Below are 19,769 nucleotides of genomic sequence, written 5' to 3'. Positions count from 1 at the left end.
GTTAGTGTGAAACCATCGGGAACTGTATTAATATCTGACTGCAAGAACTTGAGACAATACGTGGACTCTTCTCTTCACTGGGTGACCTATTAGTGTTACTTAGGATTCTCTCCGTCTTAGGCATAATGCAAGTGGAACTTCACATTCATGAGGCGCTTTCCGCTAATCTTTGCTAACATCAGCAACTCGTAATCACTGTGAGTTACAACACTCTGATGATAATGGTACAGGTTGTCAGTAGGTGTGGTGTTGTTGTTATCAGACTGCTTACAGTAACGTTAATGGTGGCCCAAATAATTTAGCGCTGACTACCTACTTAAGAGAAGATATATTTTTTCTTAAGTTTGAGAAGACTTTCATCACCAGGTGGGCGGAGGCAAAGAGGGATTTTGCCAAATCATAACAGTTCTGACTTTAGAACCAACGTAAATGAAGAGTACAGGAACAAAAAAAGTGAAAGAATAGTATTCTGCCTCTAATTAATGAAACTGCCCACTTCTTTTTAGCCCACATAAAGCAATTGACCAAAAAATTTGAAACCATTCCTTATACTTGTTATTCTTCTTGAGCTTAAAATGCTCTTCTGCAATATAAATCATGTACTCTCCTAAGTTAGAAGTTTTGTTTGGTAACACGTAAAACACAAACTGTCCCAGAAGCCACGAAAAACTGTTATTCTTTGCGGGCGGGTAACATTTCCAGTTGGGTTGTAAAGCTTCAGTTACCGGTGTATGACTTTCTGCGGTTCTGTTGATAGTGCTAATTTCTTCCCATTCCAGTTCCAAATTCTGATTCTATTTTCACATAAGAACATGTGCGCTACAGTTTCCAGAAGCCGACATTTCTCGCAGTATGGAGATGGTCTCAATTTGATTTTCCATAATCTTTCCGCTGTAGGTATTGTTTCGTTTACAACGTCGTACCATACGGCACTGACTCTAGTTGGTATTTTTCCAGACGTTCATCCAGTTTTTAGTAGGTTAATTTACCTGAATTGGGTTGTGAAGACGATGTCTGGTAACATAATCATAGACGATTCTAGTGTTGGTTTGTGCTGGAGGAAGTCTTATACAGCTGCAATCGACATAGTACTTTCGGACGCAATCTAGGCTGGCATCTGTATGTGCTACATGAACAGGAGCGTTCCTATCCCCAGGATCTAATGAGAGGAACAGAAGTTTCATGATGCCTGTGTTTCTGGCATGCATTAGTTTAAAAGCACGAGTTAGAAACACTGCGTCACATATAGATTTAACGTCTTTCATTCCAAGTCCTCCGTTTTGTCTCTGAAAAGTCGCCGTGTGGAAGGATACTTTGAAGATCTTTTGTTTCCACACATACCAACATGCTGCAGCTAGAATTTTATGTGCGGTGTCCTGTGGTATCGGTAAGACTACTGCGACATGATATATTTTGCTGAGTATGTATGTATTTATAAACTGAACTTTCTACAGTCGGTCTAACCATCTCATGTTATGGTCCTTCAACAAGGCTCCGATGACATTAAGTTTCCGCTCCCAATTGTTCGTAGCCATGCGCTTGGGATTCGCCCTTACCCACAATCCGAGTTGGAGTATCTCTTCAGTTATATCTAACCAATACGCACCTATTACACTATTGTAACAACGGAGATGCAGTATTTTGGATTTAAAATTTTGTAAATTTGTGGTAAGATCTTATGGGACCAAGCTGCTTAGGTCATCGGTACTTAACCCTACTCACTACTTAATATAACTTAAACTAACTTATGCTATGGACAACACAAACACCCATGCCAGAGGGAGGACTCGAACCTCCGACGGTGGGCACTATCGGGACAGAGCAGCCAACTTCTCTGCAGCACCTATCTACTCATGCTCCTCGTCAGACGCAAATTCCCATCTTTGCCGCATACCACATGCGCGGTACCTCTCGCCCCCCCCCCCCCCCCCCCCCCTAGTCCATTATTCCACTCACTCGCGGCCACACTGTAGTCTCGTGGAGGTTCGGACGATGTCGTGCGTCTAGCACTGAAAACTTTCGATGCCCCGTCGAGACCTGAATATTATACAGGATGTTTCAGGAGGAATAGCAAATATTGTAGGAGGTGGTAGGATAGACAAATTGTAGAAAAAATGCCATGTAACATGTGTCCAACTTTTATTGACAACATATAGTTGAGTTTCGTATCGTATGTTGGTCCTTACAGGACCCAGATGTCTACAATTTCTTGAAAATGAGCTTCCAGCGTTATCGGAAGAGGTTCCTTTCGTTACAAGAATGCTTATGTTCCTCCAGCAGAACGGGGCTCCTGCATATTCTAGTCGTCAGGGGACATTATCTAAGCCTAACATTCTCGGAAGATGGATCAATAGATATGGGTACTTTTCTTGGCCACCAAGGTCCCCGGACCTTATCTCTTTGGATTTTTGTCTGCATGGATGATTAGAGGCGAAGTGTACAAAGAAAAATTAAAACGAAGATCCGATTTGATCGTTCGGGTTATGAATAGTGCAGTCCTCATAAAAGAACGCAAAGACGACCTCAGAAGAGCTACACGTGGTTTTATCAAGAGAAGTCAAATGTGCATTGAAGTCGGTGGGAACATTTTTGAAAATCAACTTTGAACGTCCTCATTTGCCATTCCTTTGAGTTTGTTAGGGTTACGAACTAACAGCTGTATCTCTGTACTCAATAAAAAGTGGGCGCATTTTTTTGGAATTTTTTATGCAATTCGTCTGTACTTCCACCTGCTAAAATATCTACTATTCCTCCTGAAACAACCTGAATATGGATATATGTGTGGTGGCTGTTCTTTCGGACATGTCCGAAAGAAAACACATTACGAATCCAGGTTCGAACCTGGTCAGGCACAAATTTTCATCTGACGCCGTTGTTCTATTTTAACTCCCATGACAGCCTGGACATCTGTCCTTCGATATTCAATTGATTAACAAGGCTGTCTATTTCGATTAGTAGTGTCTGTTCTTTCGGCAATGTCCAAAAGAACAGACACACACACACGCATACATACACATTTTTATCTTAAGTGCCATTCGGAAAATGTTTGGCAACTTAGTGATAGTGCCGGTTTGGTGCTGCATCAACCTACTCATTTCACTAGATATTGTTGTAATTTTCCGAACAATTCCTCTTTAATAAGTGACAGCGACAGTGTCTCCCATCGTTTACTTTGTCGGAAACCTGCTTCTTTCCGCCCTAGCTTATACTACAGCAATGAGTGATTGCTCACATTCTCACTGGACGTGCTACTGCAACTGTAGCCAAAGGTTCAAAACCCCTAGAAAAATATATTTTAAGTCAGATGGTTTGCTCCTCCCCTACTGTCACTGAAAACGATCACAACGAAATTAAGTATATAAATCCTATGAAACCCTTGAGCTCATATTAGGGTGCTGTGCAGATGGAAAAGTAGTTTTGCACAATTATCAGATGACACATGGAATTTGTCAGATTCCACAAATTACGACTGCATTAGTAATTGTTGGTTCACAGGCGCTTTTCTGCCGCTTATTGTAACTGTTTTTTGAATGTTAGAGCTGTAAGAATAGAAACATCAAATTTTCGCCATGTGGAATATTCGAATTCACCTTAAGTCTTCACGTTTCGAGCAAAGGCAGAATATCCGTCAGAAAAAATGACAACAAGAAGCCAGGCCATCCCTGTCTTATGGCGGATGTGCCAATGACAGTGATCTCAATAACAGTATTGTACAGCAAAGATACGTTGCCAACTCAACCACTGGAGAAGCTCCAAAATTGTGAATCTCGTCTGGTGAATACGCTTTCAAGCTTTCGGTCCGATTAAGACAGTAAAACTCAAATAATTGTCGCAGTTATTAATTTATGACACTTAGTTTCCACTCAGTGCATCGATGTATTGCAAGTAATTACACTCTAACCCCTAAACCTAGTTACAGAAATGCAAAGACTCATTGACATATAATGAGGATATTGCTGCCCTTGCCACCCGCAACTTTGAGACGGAGCTGTAGTCACTTCTGAGGTCAGTCACAGAATACATCAGCTGGTAACCTTCCTAGCAGTATAACTGAAACTTGTCAACAGCGCAGAATATATTTGGCAACTCTGTGACCGACGGGTTACTTGCTTGATGGCACAGAACTATCCTGCTAAGGCCACTTGATATTATCGTGTCATTTCGATTGAATAATGTGATTTTCTCTTGAAATGTCACTTAAGGATGTCAGTTAATGCTTTTGAGTCAACGAAAGTCCTTCCACACTGGAAATAGCACTACTCTCGCCTCTTATGTTGCGATTTATCTGTCATAGTGGCTACTGGGCCAATAAGTAAGTCAAACACGCGCCACCTGTTCGCTAGCTCCTAGGTAACGTGCTTGCTTGTCAGGTGTACGCTGCCTTTGTTCGCCTTTCGAGACTCGCTGAAAGCCAGCTTTTTAATTCTTTTGTAGTAGAGCTACAAGCAGCCAGATACAACCTCAATAAGGGAATCGTAAGACAACGCTAGAGCAAAATTCGTCTTGCTACTTTTAGTACCTCATAGTGTCAGAACTAAAAACCTTACGGTACTGCAAAATTCATAATGCCACTTTTGCTTTCAGCCGACACATTTTTTGTTGTTGTGGATACATAATTTTATCTATGAACTGCTACATTTTCATAATACTTGCGAATGATACAGGACATGAAGTAAATACCGACCTTTTCGAAGTCAAAAGTCGGTAATATCCTACTAATTCGTGTTAAAATAGGCTCAATCGTCTTATAGATACTTAATGTTTTATTAAGATAGAGTGCTGTCGTGATGTTTCCGTAGAAAGCTGAATTAAATTTTTATTAGTACAGTGAATATTTTAATTGCATTTTCCATCAGTTTACTGAACGCAACTGTAATCATCAAAGAGAAATCAATCAGCAGCAGAATTTCCTTTCACGATATCTAAATCAATCTGCCAATGCTAAAGTAGTTTACAAATCTTACGCCTGTAGAGACCTACTGGTTCTAAATATGTCATTAAACCAGTGTTGTTTGAAGAGTATTTTCGCCTAGAAATGAATTGCCTTTACGGTTGATCCATCAAGAGCGGGAAAGGTAACGTTTTACGAGTATATGTGAGGAGTTCACTATCAATAAAAGTGCCTGAGAGCCGACTTTTCTATCAATCTCCTGGATAGTTTGGTTCCTCAAATCAACAGTGTGCGTTATAAGGCAGTAGCACAGGTGGTGTACTTTTGTCGGTCGATTTTCTTGCACTGCGACCGGAAGGTGTCTCCTTTGGCAACAAATTCCTGCTGCTATTAACACACCCCTTGGGGCAGAATTCGTACGCCAAAACACTATCAGATGTATAATATTATGTTCACACTAACCTTTGCTCGAGTTTACGTCTTTTGGTGGAGCTCAGCCATTCATCTCTTCTTAGGAAGTTAGCGATAAAGGCATCATAACTCGTCACCAGTAACAGAACTGCATAGGATTGCCCAATGAGCGACTGATGACGTTCAATAATAGTCACTCCGTTGATTTTGGTTGTTTCGAATTAGAGCATGCAGTACTGCTACACCAGACTTCTGAACTTCGCCTCTTAGATGCAAATGTCAGATGATGGTTAAATGGTAATCTATCACATATATCAGTAGTCGAGACTTCCTTAATGTGGAAATTCATTCATGGCAGAACGATCTTTGTTCAAACAAGAATATCTTTTTCTGGCGCATTTTTCCCAAACGCACTCGCTCCACACACAGTTCAAATCTTTATAGCTGCCTCCTCTGCATTCACCCCTCTGTTACACCAAAAGTAAATATTGTGTTGCAGATGTTACACCTTTCTCCACTTGCGACTCAATTTTACAATGCTTAACCATAGTTTTTGATTGTCAGGTATGCAAAATCCGATGGTTAACTGTAAGGTGATAACTAGAACTACAAATTCGAAAATAACAGTTGATACATACACTGACAGCGTGGCGCCGCGTTCACATGGGCGGCGCCGGATATGAGACGGCGGGTGGCGTCTGGCGGGTGGCCGGTAGCCGCTGCAGCGCGAGGAAACGCTCGAGCGTAAGCTGTTCTGATCGCGACGCAGCTGCGAGCTGTCCTGCGGAATTGTTTCTGGAAGTACTTGTTATTGCTGATGGGTAGAATGTGAAGCGAATTATCTTCGATGTTCAGTCAGACTCACAACTTTAGGAGAGGGTCGAAATGAGGAAAAAAAATACAGTAGGACGCGACAGGCGACCATAAGTTTACAAAGCACGACGATTACCACTTTTTTTTATTAATCTCATTTTGTTCGCTTTTTTTCGTTGCGTCTGCTCGGGGCGGACGTCCTAAAACATCCGTTTAAGTTCGTTGGTGTTCGATTAACCCAGTTTTTTTTATTACAGAGGGCACGTAACCCTCTGACCGAACACACTTTTTTTTCCCCATTTTGTTCGGTATAGTTCGTTGCGTTTGGTCGGGGAGGACGTCACAAGACATCAGTTCAAATTGATCGTTGGTTCCTTGACTCAGTTTTTTTTTAATTACACAGAGCACGTAGCCCTCTGATTGACCACGCAGAGCTACCGTGCCGGCTCCACTAGACCACGGGCTCAAACAAGGCGACAACATCCCGGAAGTGAACAAAATTTCCTCCTGACACGTCCGCATCTTACAGTGTTGCCAGATTGTGCAGATGGCCGGACTTAGAGTTGTCAGGGGTGATCAGATTTATTGGCAACTTTAAGTGAACGACTCGGACTTAGCCTCTGTGGCGGCCGGTCGGCGGTCAGTTTATATGTCTAGGACTGTACATTGACATAAATAGGGCGCTATGCCAACAATGAGGATTCACCTTTTATTTCTCTCAGACCACTGTCGTTGTCAAACTTCTCCGTCAGAATACTGCCGGCATTTGAGTGCAATTCAATTTCAATGTCCAATACTATAATTTCGACGTTGTGGCCTGTCTCAAGTGCAATACATCGTCCCTCAGGAAACGGTAAAGATGATACACATAGAGATGCAAACGCATGTCGTCATTAGATATAATCTACCTGAAATGTTTTCCTCATCAGGCGCAGTAGTGTAAAAACAAGAATGACATATGTGAGTGAAAATGCCCAGGCAAGAAATAACAGTCGTCTGCATCCATATGGGGGCAAGCACCTTAGGATGTGTGGTCTAGGCCGTTATTTACCAACCTTCCTTTTTCAGTTCAAAATGGTTAAAATGGCTCTGAACACTATGGGACTTAACATCTGAGGTCATCAGTCGCCCAGAACTTAGAACTGCTTACACCTAACTCACCTAACGATATCACACACATCCATGCCCGAAGCAGGATTCGAACCTGCGACCGTAGCAGTCGTGCGGTTCCTGACTGAAGCGCCTAGAACCGCTCGTCCACTCCTGCCGGCTTCCTGTTTCAGTGTCGAATACTTCGCGGGCAGATTGATTGATGATATTCTTTTCTTTTTTTAGTGATCAGTCCCCCGTCTGGTTTGATCGGCCAGCAACGAATTCGTCACCTGTGCCAACCTCTTCATCTCAGGATAACACCTGCAACCTACTTCCTCAATTATTTGCTGGATATATTCCAATCTCTGTCTTTCTCTGCAGTTTTACCCTTAGAAGACATTCCCTCATGATGTAAACGGTATTCTATCATTCATGTCCCTTCCCCTTGTCAGTGTTACCCACATATTCCTTTCCTCTACGATTCTGTGCAGAATCCCTTCATTCATTACCATATCAGTAACTCTAATTTTCAAAATTCGCCTGTAAAACTATATCTCAAATGCTTCTTTTTTTCTGTTCGGTTTCCAAACAGTACGTGTTTCACATCCATACAGTACTTTACTCCAAACGTACATTCTTAGAAACTTCATCTTCAAATGAAGACCTGTGTTTGATACCAGTAAACCCCCTTGGCCAGGAAGGCCCTTTTTACCATTGATACTCTGCTTTTGATGTCCTCTTTGCTACGTCCGTCATTAGTTATTTTTCTTCCTAGGTAACAGAATTCCTTAACTTCATCTCCTTCGTGACCATCAGTCATAATCTTAAGTTCCTATTCTGCTACTTCTCATTACTTCCGTCTTCTATTTACTCTCAGTCCAAATCTTGTACTCATTCCCTTCGACATAGCATTAATTCATCTTTACTTTCTCTCGGGGTAGCAACGTTATCGCCAAATCGTATTGTTGATATCCTGTAACCTTGAATTTTAATCCAGCTCGTAAACGTTTCGTTAATATCTGTCATTGGTACTTCGGTATACAGATTGGACAGTAGGGGTTGAAGATAACTTCCATGTCTTACACCCTCTTTAATCTCAACACTTCGTTGTTGGCCGCCCATTCTTATTATCCCTCTTGGCTCTTCTCTGCCTTTAGTTTACTCCTATATTTCTCGGAATTTCGAATGTCTTGCACAATTAATCACTGTCGAACGCTTTTTCCAGGTCGACAAATCGTCTGAAGGTATCTTGATTTTCCTTTAGTCTTGCTTCCATTATCAACCTCAGCGTCAGAATTGCTTCTCTCGAAAATTTACCTTTCCTGAAGCCAAACTGATCGCCATCTAACACATCATCTACTTTTCTTTCCCTTTTCCTTTATATTATTCTTGTCACCAACTGGATAGATGAGCTGTTAAGCTTTTTGTGCGATGACTCTCTCACTTGTCAGCTCTTGTACACTTCGGTACTGTGTGAATGATCTTTTGGCGAAAGTCAGATGGTATGTTGCCAGAGTCGTACATTCTGCACAACGTGAACAGACCTCCCCCCATAATTAAAAAATTCTGATGGAATATTATCTATCCCTTCTGCCTTTTTTGATCTTATGTCCTCCAAAACTCTCAAATTCCGTCTCTTCTATATCGATTCCTGTTTCTTCTTCTGTCACATCAGTCAAATCTTCGCCTTCGTAGGGGCCTTATATGTAATCTCACCATGTACCCTCTCTTTCCTCTGCATTAAACAGTGGAATTTTCTTTGCACTATCAATGTTAACACCCCTGCTTTTAATTTCACCGACGGTTGCTTTGACTTTCTTATAAGCTGAGTCAGTCCTTTACGACAACCGTTTCATTTTAGATTTCTTCCATTTTGTCCTAGCTTCTCTCCACTTCCTATTTATTTCGTTTCTTGGTGACTTGCATTTCTGTATTCATGAGTATCCCTAAACATTTTTGTACCTCCTTCTTTCATCGAACAACGGAAGTATCTCTTCTTTATTCGTACCTATCTTCTTTGCACATACGTTTTCCTTTGCAGCTTCTGTAATTGCCCTTTCTAGAGACGTCTACTCCACTTCAGCTCTACTGCCTACTGAGCTATTCCTTTACGTACTGTATTACCCTTTCAATACCTTCATATTTTCTCTCTACATCTCCAGCTTGCGATGTTGGCATATATACCTTAGCTATAGCTGTTTGTGTTGGTTTGCTGTCGATTCTGATAAGAACAATGTTATCACTGAACTATTCGTAGTAGCACACTCTCTTCCCTACCTTCCTATTCATAACGAATCCTTCATCCGTTATATTACTTTCTGCTGCTGTTGATATTACTCATCTAAAAAGAAATCTTTGTCTTCTATCCACTTCACTTCACTGAACCTTACTATATCTAAATTAAGCCTTTGCATTTCCCTTTTCAGGTTTTCTAGCTTCACTACCACGTTCAAGCTTCTGACGCTCCACTCCACGACTCGTAGGACGTTATCCTTTTTTTCGTCATTCAATCTTTTACTCATGGTCACGACTCGGCAGACCCCACCCGAAGATACAAATGCCGGACTATATCAGTGCCTTTAGCCAATGGAGTGATCACTATGTCGCTTTTTCAATTACATGCCACGTGTCCTGTGGATACACGTTATGTGTGTCTAATGCACTATTTTCCATTGCCTTCTACATCTTCATGTCGTTGACCATTGATAATTCTTCCACCTTTAGAAACAGTTCCCCACCTCAAGGACAATAGGGTGCCATAAACCTCTGTCGCTCCTCCGCCCTCTTTGACAAGACCGTTAACAGAATGAGGATGACTAATTATGCTGGAAGTCTTCGGCCGCCATTGCTGATTATTAATCAACTTAAGAGGTGGAGGTTGTCGAAACCGGGACCGTTGACATTTTGATTAATAATCAAAGACGCTACCCCTTGTCGACTCAAATATCTTTAGTTTTGCCTTTATATATTTTGGCGAGGGGACGATGTACTGGTTGATTCTTCTAGGAAAGTACACTCTCGGAACTTGAATAATAAACCCCACTGTGGTGCAGAACACCTCTCTTGCGGACTATGCCAGTAGAGTTGGCTCAGCATCTTCGTGACGCCTTCGCTATTAGTAAATGAATGTATAATGAAACGTGCTTTTTTTTAAATGAACCTATAGCGAAATACGCTGGTCTTCTTTGGATCTTCTCTATTTCCTTCATCATTTATTCCTGGAATTGATCCTACATTGACAAGCAAAGTTCAACTACAAGTCTAAATAGAGTTTTGTAAGCTAACTCCACTGTGGGTGGACGTCTGGGCTATAATTCCAGAGGATTATTCCAAAGAGTCTCAGTCTTGCGTATGCCTTACCTGCTATTAATTATAAGTGGCCGTTGCACTAGACATCCCTCCGTACTTGTACTGCGACATATTTTATGGATGTGACTCCTTTCAGAGACTGTTCTGCAATCAGGTAATCATAAAATAACAATGATTTCTGTCTATTTGCATGCAGTACGTTATTTAGTTGCTTCTGAGGGCCAGGTTCTAGCCACTACCTCAAGCGTCGATGCTCTGCAGTTATTCTTACCTTTTGCTACAATTTGCTCTCCTCTCTTCACAAGTGTCACGGAAATTCTAACCTTATCCGATACGCCTTCTACATATATATCTAATAGTTATGGTCCTCAACATACCTAGAGGTAGGACTCACGATAGATTTGAGTCTAAAAATTTACCTCCGTCGAAAGTGAGGATTTGTAATCTGTCTACTAAGAACTCTTCAATCCCACATTTACTTTGACAATCTTTTCGCTCATATTTTGCTCATTAGGTAGTAAAGGCAACTGTGTTGAACGCCTCTCAAAAATCAAGGTATACGGCATCAACCTGCTAGCATTCTGTGTCACGTGGACTAACAGGGAAAGGTGGAATTCTCGCGATAGTTGTTTTGGTAATCCATGGTGATTCTTAGAGAGAAGATTTTCTATTTCCAGCAATGTCATAATACGTCAGGCTAAACGATATTCCAAATTACTACAACAGACCGACTTCAGAGGTATACATACGAGGGTCATTCTTGAAGTAGGAACCGATTTGTAATGGAGTAAGAGGAACTTGTACACTGTTTCACAGACTACAATATGCTTTTTTTTTTCACTTTTCACTGTAGACACCATGAACATTTAAACATTTGTCAATTCGTGTCACCAGCTTTTGGATCCCGGCATCAAATAATTTTGTGCCTGACCTTCAAAGAATTATTATTAGTTTCTTTCAATATTTTTTTCACAGCTGTTTTCACCAAGAAATTACTCGAGTTTAGGAAAGAGATGAAAATGTGACGGTGCTAAGTCGGGGCTGCAAGGTGGATGACGCAGTAATTTCCGATGAAAATTGTCCATTTACGTCTTTGTTTTTCGCGCAACGTTAGGCCGAGCATTATCGGGAGGCACAGCGTTGCCATTAGAGTGCAGTCCCCGCCGGCGATTTTGAGTAGCGCGCATAAGCTCTAGCCCCTCTCAGCATTTACTATCATTCATCCTGGCAACAGGGCTATCAGAAGAACGCCTTTTGTCCCAAAACACCGTTGCCACGATTTTCCATGTTCAAGGTTCGTGTTTGAATTTTGGTGGTTTCGTCGGTGATTTTCAATGATGTCACTCACTGGACTGATGCCGGCCGGAGTGGCCAAGCGGTTCTAGGCGCTTCAGTCTGGAACCGCGCGACCGCTACGGTCGCAGGTTCGAATCCTGCCTCGGGAATGGATGTGTGTGACGTCCTTAGGTTAGTTAGGTTTAAGCAGTTCTAAGTTCTAGGGGACTGATGACCTCCGCTGTTAAGTCCCATAGTGCTCAGAGCCATTTGAACCTTTTTTAACTGGACTGATATTTATTCTGTGGAATGTAGTACGCAATCCACGTTACATCACTGGTCACTATGTGACTCAAGAACTCGTCACCATTCTTGTGAGCGCGCGCTAGAACGTAAAACGTTTACGCCATTCGCTTTGTTTTGTGTTCCTCATTCATCATTTTCGGCACCCATCTGGAACATAATTTTTATAGTGAAGTTTTCCAGTAACAACCCGAAAAACTACTGATCTTTTAAGCTTGTGGAAATTTTTGATGCAGATCGTAAATAGTGAAGCGTCTATTTTGGCGAATTACCTCATCAACTTTTTATGCCAGTTCTTCATTCAGGTCAGTAGGCCATCCAAGTCGTTCTTCGTCATAAACATTTTTCCTTCCTTTGTTATACAGCCTACCTCATTTACGCACATTTCATCATTCATTAACCTGACCATAAACATCAACAAGCAGCTGGTGAATTTCCGTATGAAGAAATTGTTTTGTATTTAAGAATGGGTTAACCGAGGGCACTTCTCAAACGGCGGGTTCACTGATCGACAGGGCGGCAAACGAAGCAGTGTAACCATACAGCCAACACCGGCAGAGAGGTGAAACGTATTTGCGACGCAGGGAGAGACAGGCCAAGTGGGGTCGATCGTGAACGGACGTCACGTGACTGGATGTGAACGGACGTCACGTGACAGGATGCGCCGGCACTGTGCGCTATGGGTCATTGCTTTAGAAATGACCCTTGAGTATAGTTTTATGCGTCTGCTCGATGAACATTCTTGGACACTACATTCCAGTCGATAGGAGCGCTTCGCTTCTCCAGCGTGTGATGTGCTCAACAAAGATCAAGAGAAACGATGCGTATCATTTCCGTGTGAAGTATCGCGAGTTTGAGTCCGTTATGTTGAAAGATATACGCAAAGCCCCTGAAGCGGTGGTGCAAAATTTGGAGACTCGAACGACAAGTTAAATATGGCAGAACTCGTCTGTAGCTGGTATGCGCAACAGTTCATGCCCATTAAAGAGGTCTGCAGAACCACTCCAGCAGAGGAAATGAGGAACTTGTTTCAGGATAGGCTAGGTGACATTTTAACTACGTAATTTACACGGAGATATCAAGATGATCCCATCGCGCAGGAGCACACGACGCCGTGTTAACATGACGGACAGTTCACCAACGCTGAAAAGGCGAGGACTCACACATCATATGCCAAAGGCGTTTGAACGTAAGACAAACGGAGGCCAACCAATGACAGCTAACCTCTTCTAATGCGACTCTATCTGTTTTTATTATTCGGGAGTTGACCGTCTGGTTTTAAACTTTCATTGCATTTTGCGATTAATTTGATTGGGAAACCGTTGAAATTGAACTTAACATATATATGAATGGGCATGAGATATGATTGGTGGCAATAAATTTTTCATCTGTGATTATTACTTTACGTATGAAAGATTCTGTTGCAGATTAATGAAAATGAATTTCTTTAAATATTCCAAAATAATAATTCAAGTTGTACTTCTATTTAAGTACTAAAGCTGTTTGTGCAAGAATGAAAATATTATGGTCCAGCCGGCCGGAGTGGGCGTGCGGTTCTAGGCGCTGCAGTCTGGGGCCTAGCGACCGCTACGGTCACAGTTTCGAATCCTGCCTCGGGCATGGATGTGTGAGATGTCCTTAGGTTAGTTAGGTTTAATTAGTTCTAAGTTCTAGGCGACTGATGACCTCAGACGTTAAGTGGCATAGTGCTCAGAGCCATTATTGTCCATCGGACTTAGCAAACATTTTCACGTTGCAGTGGATTTTTGTTTAACGGGATATACCCCACTAGTTTTGAAGCGTAAGACTATCTTGACCATATGAAAATGTTTTCTTTTTTATATTGCTAAGCTAACTTGAAAAATTATCCTCTTTTAAATACACATTACGATATATTCAGAATGTATCACTTTCTTGAATGAAAATTTACAAAAGCTGCAGCTTGTACCCACCCGTGAATGCCAAAGATAAAATCTACTATCTCCTTTTATTCTGCGTCTGGAATGCTGTGAAAAGAAACACTTTATTATTTTCGTTTAACTCTATCTGTACCCTTTTCAGGATGTGGTCGTTATTGCGATCGTATATTTAAATCTGCCACTGCTGCATACTGCTCACCGAGCGGGGTGGCGCAGTGGTTAGACACTGGACTCGCATTCGGGAGGACGACGGTTCAATCCCGCGTCCGGCCATCCTGATTTAGGTTTTCCGTGATTTCCCTAAATCGCTCCAGGCAAATGCCGGGATGGTTCCTCTGAAAGGGCACGGCCGACATCCTTCCCTAATCCGATGAGACCGATGACCACGCTGTCTGGTCTCCTTCCCCAAAACCAACCAACCAACCATACTGCTCGCTCGCGGCGCATCTCCGCGCCAGCAGCGATATCCAGTAAAATGCTGAAATTTCTTAAATAAAATGGGTAACGTCTGGTGGGAACTTTGCAGTAATTGTGACAAACAGATTTTAGTAGATAAATATATTTTAACAGAAACAATTAAAATCTTTACACACCTTTTACAATCCCAGCTACAAATTGTGTCGATCATCGACTTACGACAAATGAAGACTACTTAAGAGCCTTATGCAACGTCACGGGTTCCTCTCCCATTCAGTCCGTGCAGAAGACAAGAGACTGTAGTGCAGTATATTGCCTATTTGTATCTTAACTTAATCTTGTACAGTCTTTGTCGTTCTTGATTACACATCGTTTCTTCTGTGGCGGTTTTCACATCCACCGCCACAGATAGTATTTCACTATCTTTGAATAATCATTTATAATAGCAAAATTCATAATTATCTTTTTCCGCACAAAATTAAGTGTCCTTTTGAAATTCAATTAACAGAAATATATATAAATTATAAGTTACAGTTAGCATTATATATCGAAATGTTCTTTTAACTTTCACTTTTGATGCGTGCTGCCCGAGAACGTTAAACTCTCCGTTGGCGGATCTTTGCTTATCGTGTACGGGCGACTAATTGCACCCAACGAAGCGGTTGGCCTTCGTTGCAGTTCGGTCTACTGGCGATAACATCAAGGCGTTGGTGGTTGGTTGGTCTCGTGCCTATTGTCCTATAGCACATGCCAAGTTGAATGTTCATTGGTTCAGTAGCGATTTGCTGTTTCTCTGGAACGAGTGTGCATTCACGCTTTTGAAGAAAGCCAACAGATCCGCTTCATTTGATTTATTCTACTGTTTCGCTCTTTTATTTGACAAGAGCATCATCAAAAACTCTACAACTTAGGCATTAAACTACAGTAGTTGGCTGTTAAATTACATAGCCAACCGGCCAGTAAAACATTAACTTCGATTTGTGCCTCTCAAGAAAAACTTGATTTCCGCCGTTTCTGTTTAGCTGCAGGCAATGCCTGCTCTCGCTAAGAGTGTGTGTGTTCCCTGTGTTCAAAAATAGTGAATTATGGAGCGGAATATGGAGAGAGCGCTGAAGCTAATAACGTTTTATCGTGAACGGTCACATAGATGGTCCTCTACGAACAGTTATTAAGCAAAGAAATGGAAAAGATCAAACACTTGGAGGGGAGCAAGTGATCCGTAAGAAATAAATGTGCAGGACGTGACAAAGAAGGTGAGGAATTTATTCACATCTTTTCGCCGTGAACGACAGAGAGAAACATACAAAATCTGGATTGACCGTTAATTTTTGTGCAGCAGGTACATCTCTCTTAAAACATGAGTCACGTTTGGAAATTTTGCGGCCAACACAATTCAATCACAATTTGAAATCTGTAGCTTCCCTTCGGAAAAGAGGTTATGAAGTAGGCTAATTCCGATTTAGCAATCAGGTAGACATTAATTTTGACACACCACACTGCTCCCTACTTTTAGAAGAGAAATCGTCCACCAGTGTCGTTTCTTCTTCCACATTTCTTCTGATGATGAACTTCTTGCAGTGAAATAAATGCTGCACATGCAACAACTGCTATATCCTATTATTCCCTTGTAACATCTGCCAGTGAAATTGCAATTAAAACGCTGTTTTATAACAATAACGAGAGCTACGCCGACCACATTGCTGAATCCCTTGGCCCAAAGGCGTTGATTTGGTGAGGGTGAGAAGCCGAACGCCAAAGCACTGGCGACTAACTTTCGACGAAACCTTGTGTCTGTCGTTTGTTGCCCTTCGTTGGCCTCGAGTGTACGTAACATAGTTTTTGGGAATTTCATGATATGATGGTAGCAGATTATGTTCGTAAGGGACACACTATCCCAAGTGCGTACTATGCAAATCTGGTGACAGTGTTATTGCAGACTGTCAAGAGATAGCTGCGAGATGTGCTGTCTCAGAAGGTTTCGCTCTCACACAACGCCATAGTTCATTCTACATAGGACGCGACTGCATATGCTGGGAATGCAGAACAGACAGGTGAAAATGTACAGGAATACACTGAAGTGACTTCAGTTATGTGATAGGTATATGCACATACGCGGATGGCGGTAGTATCGCGTACACCAGATAAGGGCGGCGCATTTTCGAAGCTGTCATTTGCACTCGCGTGAAAAGGTTTCCGACATGATTTTAGTCGCACAACGGAAATTCACAGACTTTCAGCGATGAATGGTTGTTGGAGTTAGACGCATGACACATTCCATTTCGGAAGCCATTTCGGTAATCGTTAGGGAATTCAGTATTCATTGTTTTACATTATCAAGAGGTTGACGAGAATACCACATTTTAGGCAGTTCCTCTCACCACCTACAAAGCAAAAACCGACGGCCTTCGCTTAGGGACCAAGAGCAGCGGCGTTCGCGTAGAGTTGTCAGTGGTAACAGACAAGGAAACTGCTAGGAATAAACACAGAAGTCAATCTGGGACGTACGACGAACGTATCCACAAGGAGAGCGCCGCGCAGTTTAACGGTAATGGGCTATCCCAACAGACGACCGTGAAGAGCGCCTCTGTTAACAGCACAACACAGCCTGCACCACCTCACCTGTGCTTGTGCCCATGTCGGTTGGACCCTGTTCGACGAAGAAACCGTGGCCTGCTCAGATTTGTCCCCATTTCGGTTGGTAAAAGCTGATGAGAGAGTGAGACGCAGAACCAACGAAGCAATGTACCCAGGTTATCAACAAGGCATTATTCAGGCTGCGGGATGGTCCTCAATGGTTAGGGCTGTGTTTACATGAAATGTACTCAATCCTCTCGTCCACGTGAACCGATCATTGACTGGAGATGGAGTTTTTATTCATCCTTGTCACCGGGAAACAACTGTTCTCGATAGGTTCGATGAACATTCTGCATAATTCGAGCAAATTATATTTCCACCCAGATCGCTCGAAATGAATTCCATCGAACATTTGTGGGACACATTCTGGAGGTCAGTTTGTGTACAAAATCCTGCACCGAGAACATCTTTGCTATTATGGACAGCTATAGAGACATTTTAACGTCCTGTCCGAATTTTAATACACTTCGCGTTGATCTTGGCCTGCCATGCAATCTGGATGCTATTTTAGCGGATGACCCAGGATGAGCTGCTCGCGTTCTTCGTTTTATCCACTAGACAAACCTGTCTAAGGCCTTTTGATTATGCTGTTTTCTTGTAATCCCTTGTATGTTAATATGTCTTTTATAGTGTTGTCCCTTTTAGTTGCTGTTTTAACCTTGTGCCTCGCAGTGCATTCCTAACTTAGTCTGGGCGCTAATGACCATTGTAGTTGTGCGCCCTAAAACCACAAAAAAAAAAAACACTTCTGCAGCGGATTTCCTACTAGCTGACACGTCGGTCTGCTGACCTACGTTGGGGAAAAAGAGGTCCAACACATTATTAGGAGGTATCGCGTTACTCTTGCCACCTCTGTGCGAAATAATAATGATTTTTTTTGGGATGAGAATTAAGTCTTTCTTGCTAACCCTGGTACTAAGAAAATTAATTTTCTTAACTATAGTATAAAACACAGTCAGGTACATACATATGACACAGAAAAATTGTATCACACTTCAAACTAACGTTTCATGTGATAGCTAGAGATGAAAGGTACGACGCGGGGAGCATGCACATGACTTACTATTTACTTCATACTATTTACTGCTTCGAGCAGGTCTGCGCACGTACTGACGCAGTACTCACTGGTATTGCTGGCTGGTGGTGTGGGCGTGAATCCCTTCCTGACAGTGGTGGCGCAGGGCGCGGTCCAGCTGCCCTCTGTCTGCGCCGTCCACGTGTGTGCGGCGCGCTTCGGCCGCCGCTGGACAAGTGTGGGCTGCGCTCTGCTGGCAGGGGTCACATGCGCGGCCACCTTCTGTATGCTGAGGGGTAAGCCGCGCAGAGTGTAAACTTTCCTCTGGATGCTCTGTTCTGTAGTGTAGTATTTCTCCCACGGTTTATGACATTCTGCGTTCCCTTCCTGTAGCTTGGCTGTTCTTTCGTAATCGTTCAAGCCACTCTGTAACATCTCATATTTTATCGCCACCATAGCTTAAACTCATTCAATACGATATGTTTAGAACTGCGATTCTGTTAGTCTGGGTCTGGTGTCCTAAAGCGCATGTTCTTAAACCTGTAACCAACACAAATTCAAGGAAGGAGTTCACTTCAGTGACGCCTCTGATGCGTTGTATCTCACCCGGCTTTCTGGATGTATCAATCATTGAATTTATGCACTGATTAAGGAAAGTGATATGGATGAAATAGATTGACGGTACCACAATGAGCCCAGTGGGAAGAGCTCAAATACCGGTTGGCAGTAGATATATGTTGTTCACTAATTGTCAACATGTACTTTTACATTTTGACTGAAATCAAATGAAATCGTATTTATCACCAGATTTCACAAACTGAAAAAACATCGGCAGTAGAAAGAAAGTGGCAAAATGAATACCTTCTAGAAACGCCCTGATATACCCGCAGGACAGGACAGGTAGTTGGAATTGTGGAAAGGGGCCAAAATGAGCGGCTGTCAGTTGCACTCGGACTCATATAACTTAATTTTTTTGTCCAAAAATTACATAAAAATCGTTGAAATTAGTTATCGGCTGAATAGGCCACACTATCTGACGCCTTAAATGCGCAACCTCTTATTTGTTTTTAAAATTAACTGCTAAAAGACATTAACCCTAAATTCGCACGCCAAAGAGAGTATTTGGGCAGAAGTTGTGTAAGTTATGTAAGTTCTACATTTGGGCTAAAGGCCCAAAATCTAACACTTGAAAAGCAACAACCTTAGTTAAAATACGGCTGAAGGTTCATGATTTAAGACTCAAGGTAAAATTAAGTAAAAGAAATACAAGGCAGAAGGCATCTTCAATTAGGCTGAAGGCCCCAAGCAGTCTGATGCTCGAAAGACAAAGATCCTTAATATAAAAACGTCTGAAGGCCCCATGACTTAAAACTCAAGGTAAAATAAATTTAAGCAACAAAGCTCTATCTTAAATTAGGTTTAAGGCCCCAAACAATATAATAATTGACAAGAAAGGAACCTTAATTTTAAAACGGCTGAAGGGCCATGACTTAAAACAGCACTAAAAACAATTCAACTTTAATTCAAATCCGTCTGCTATGAGCCATACAAATACACACAACAGAAAATAAGAAAAGGCAGTGCATCTAACGCCGCACAGATGTTTCGGGGGTCGGCCATCACATGAAATACTAACCTTCACTTAGGTGAGACAGCCACTCGGCCCAACCATTCTCGATCCGACGACAAC

General features: G+C 42.1%; 1 protein-coding gene across 1 annotated transcript in view; it reads left to right on the top strand.

Annotated features, from left to right (window-relative positions):
* LOC124605969 (solute carrier family 22 member 7-like) overlaps positions 1-19,769 on the top strand; it is a 150,510-nt gene that overhangs the window by 85,366 nt on the left and 45,375 nt on the right. Inside the window, exon 8 of the mRNA XM_047137933.1 lies at positions 18,161-18,375. Within this exon, the coding sequence (XP_046993889.1) occupies positions 18,161-18,375 (215 nt within the window). The remainder of the gene's footprint in view (positions 1-18,160; positions 18,376-19,769) is intronic.

This window comes from Schistocerca americana, chromosome 3, assembly GCF_021461395.2.
Source record: "Schistocerca americana isolate TAMUIC-IGC-003095 chromosome 3, iqSchAmer2.1, whole genome shotgun sequence".
Lineage (NCBI taxonomy): Eukaryota > Metazoa > Arthropoda > Insecta > Orthoptera > Acrididae > Schistocerca > Schistocerca americana.
Note: the sequence above shows the minus strand (reverse complement) of the source record. Positions and strands in the feature narration are given on the sequence as shown.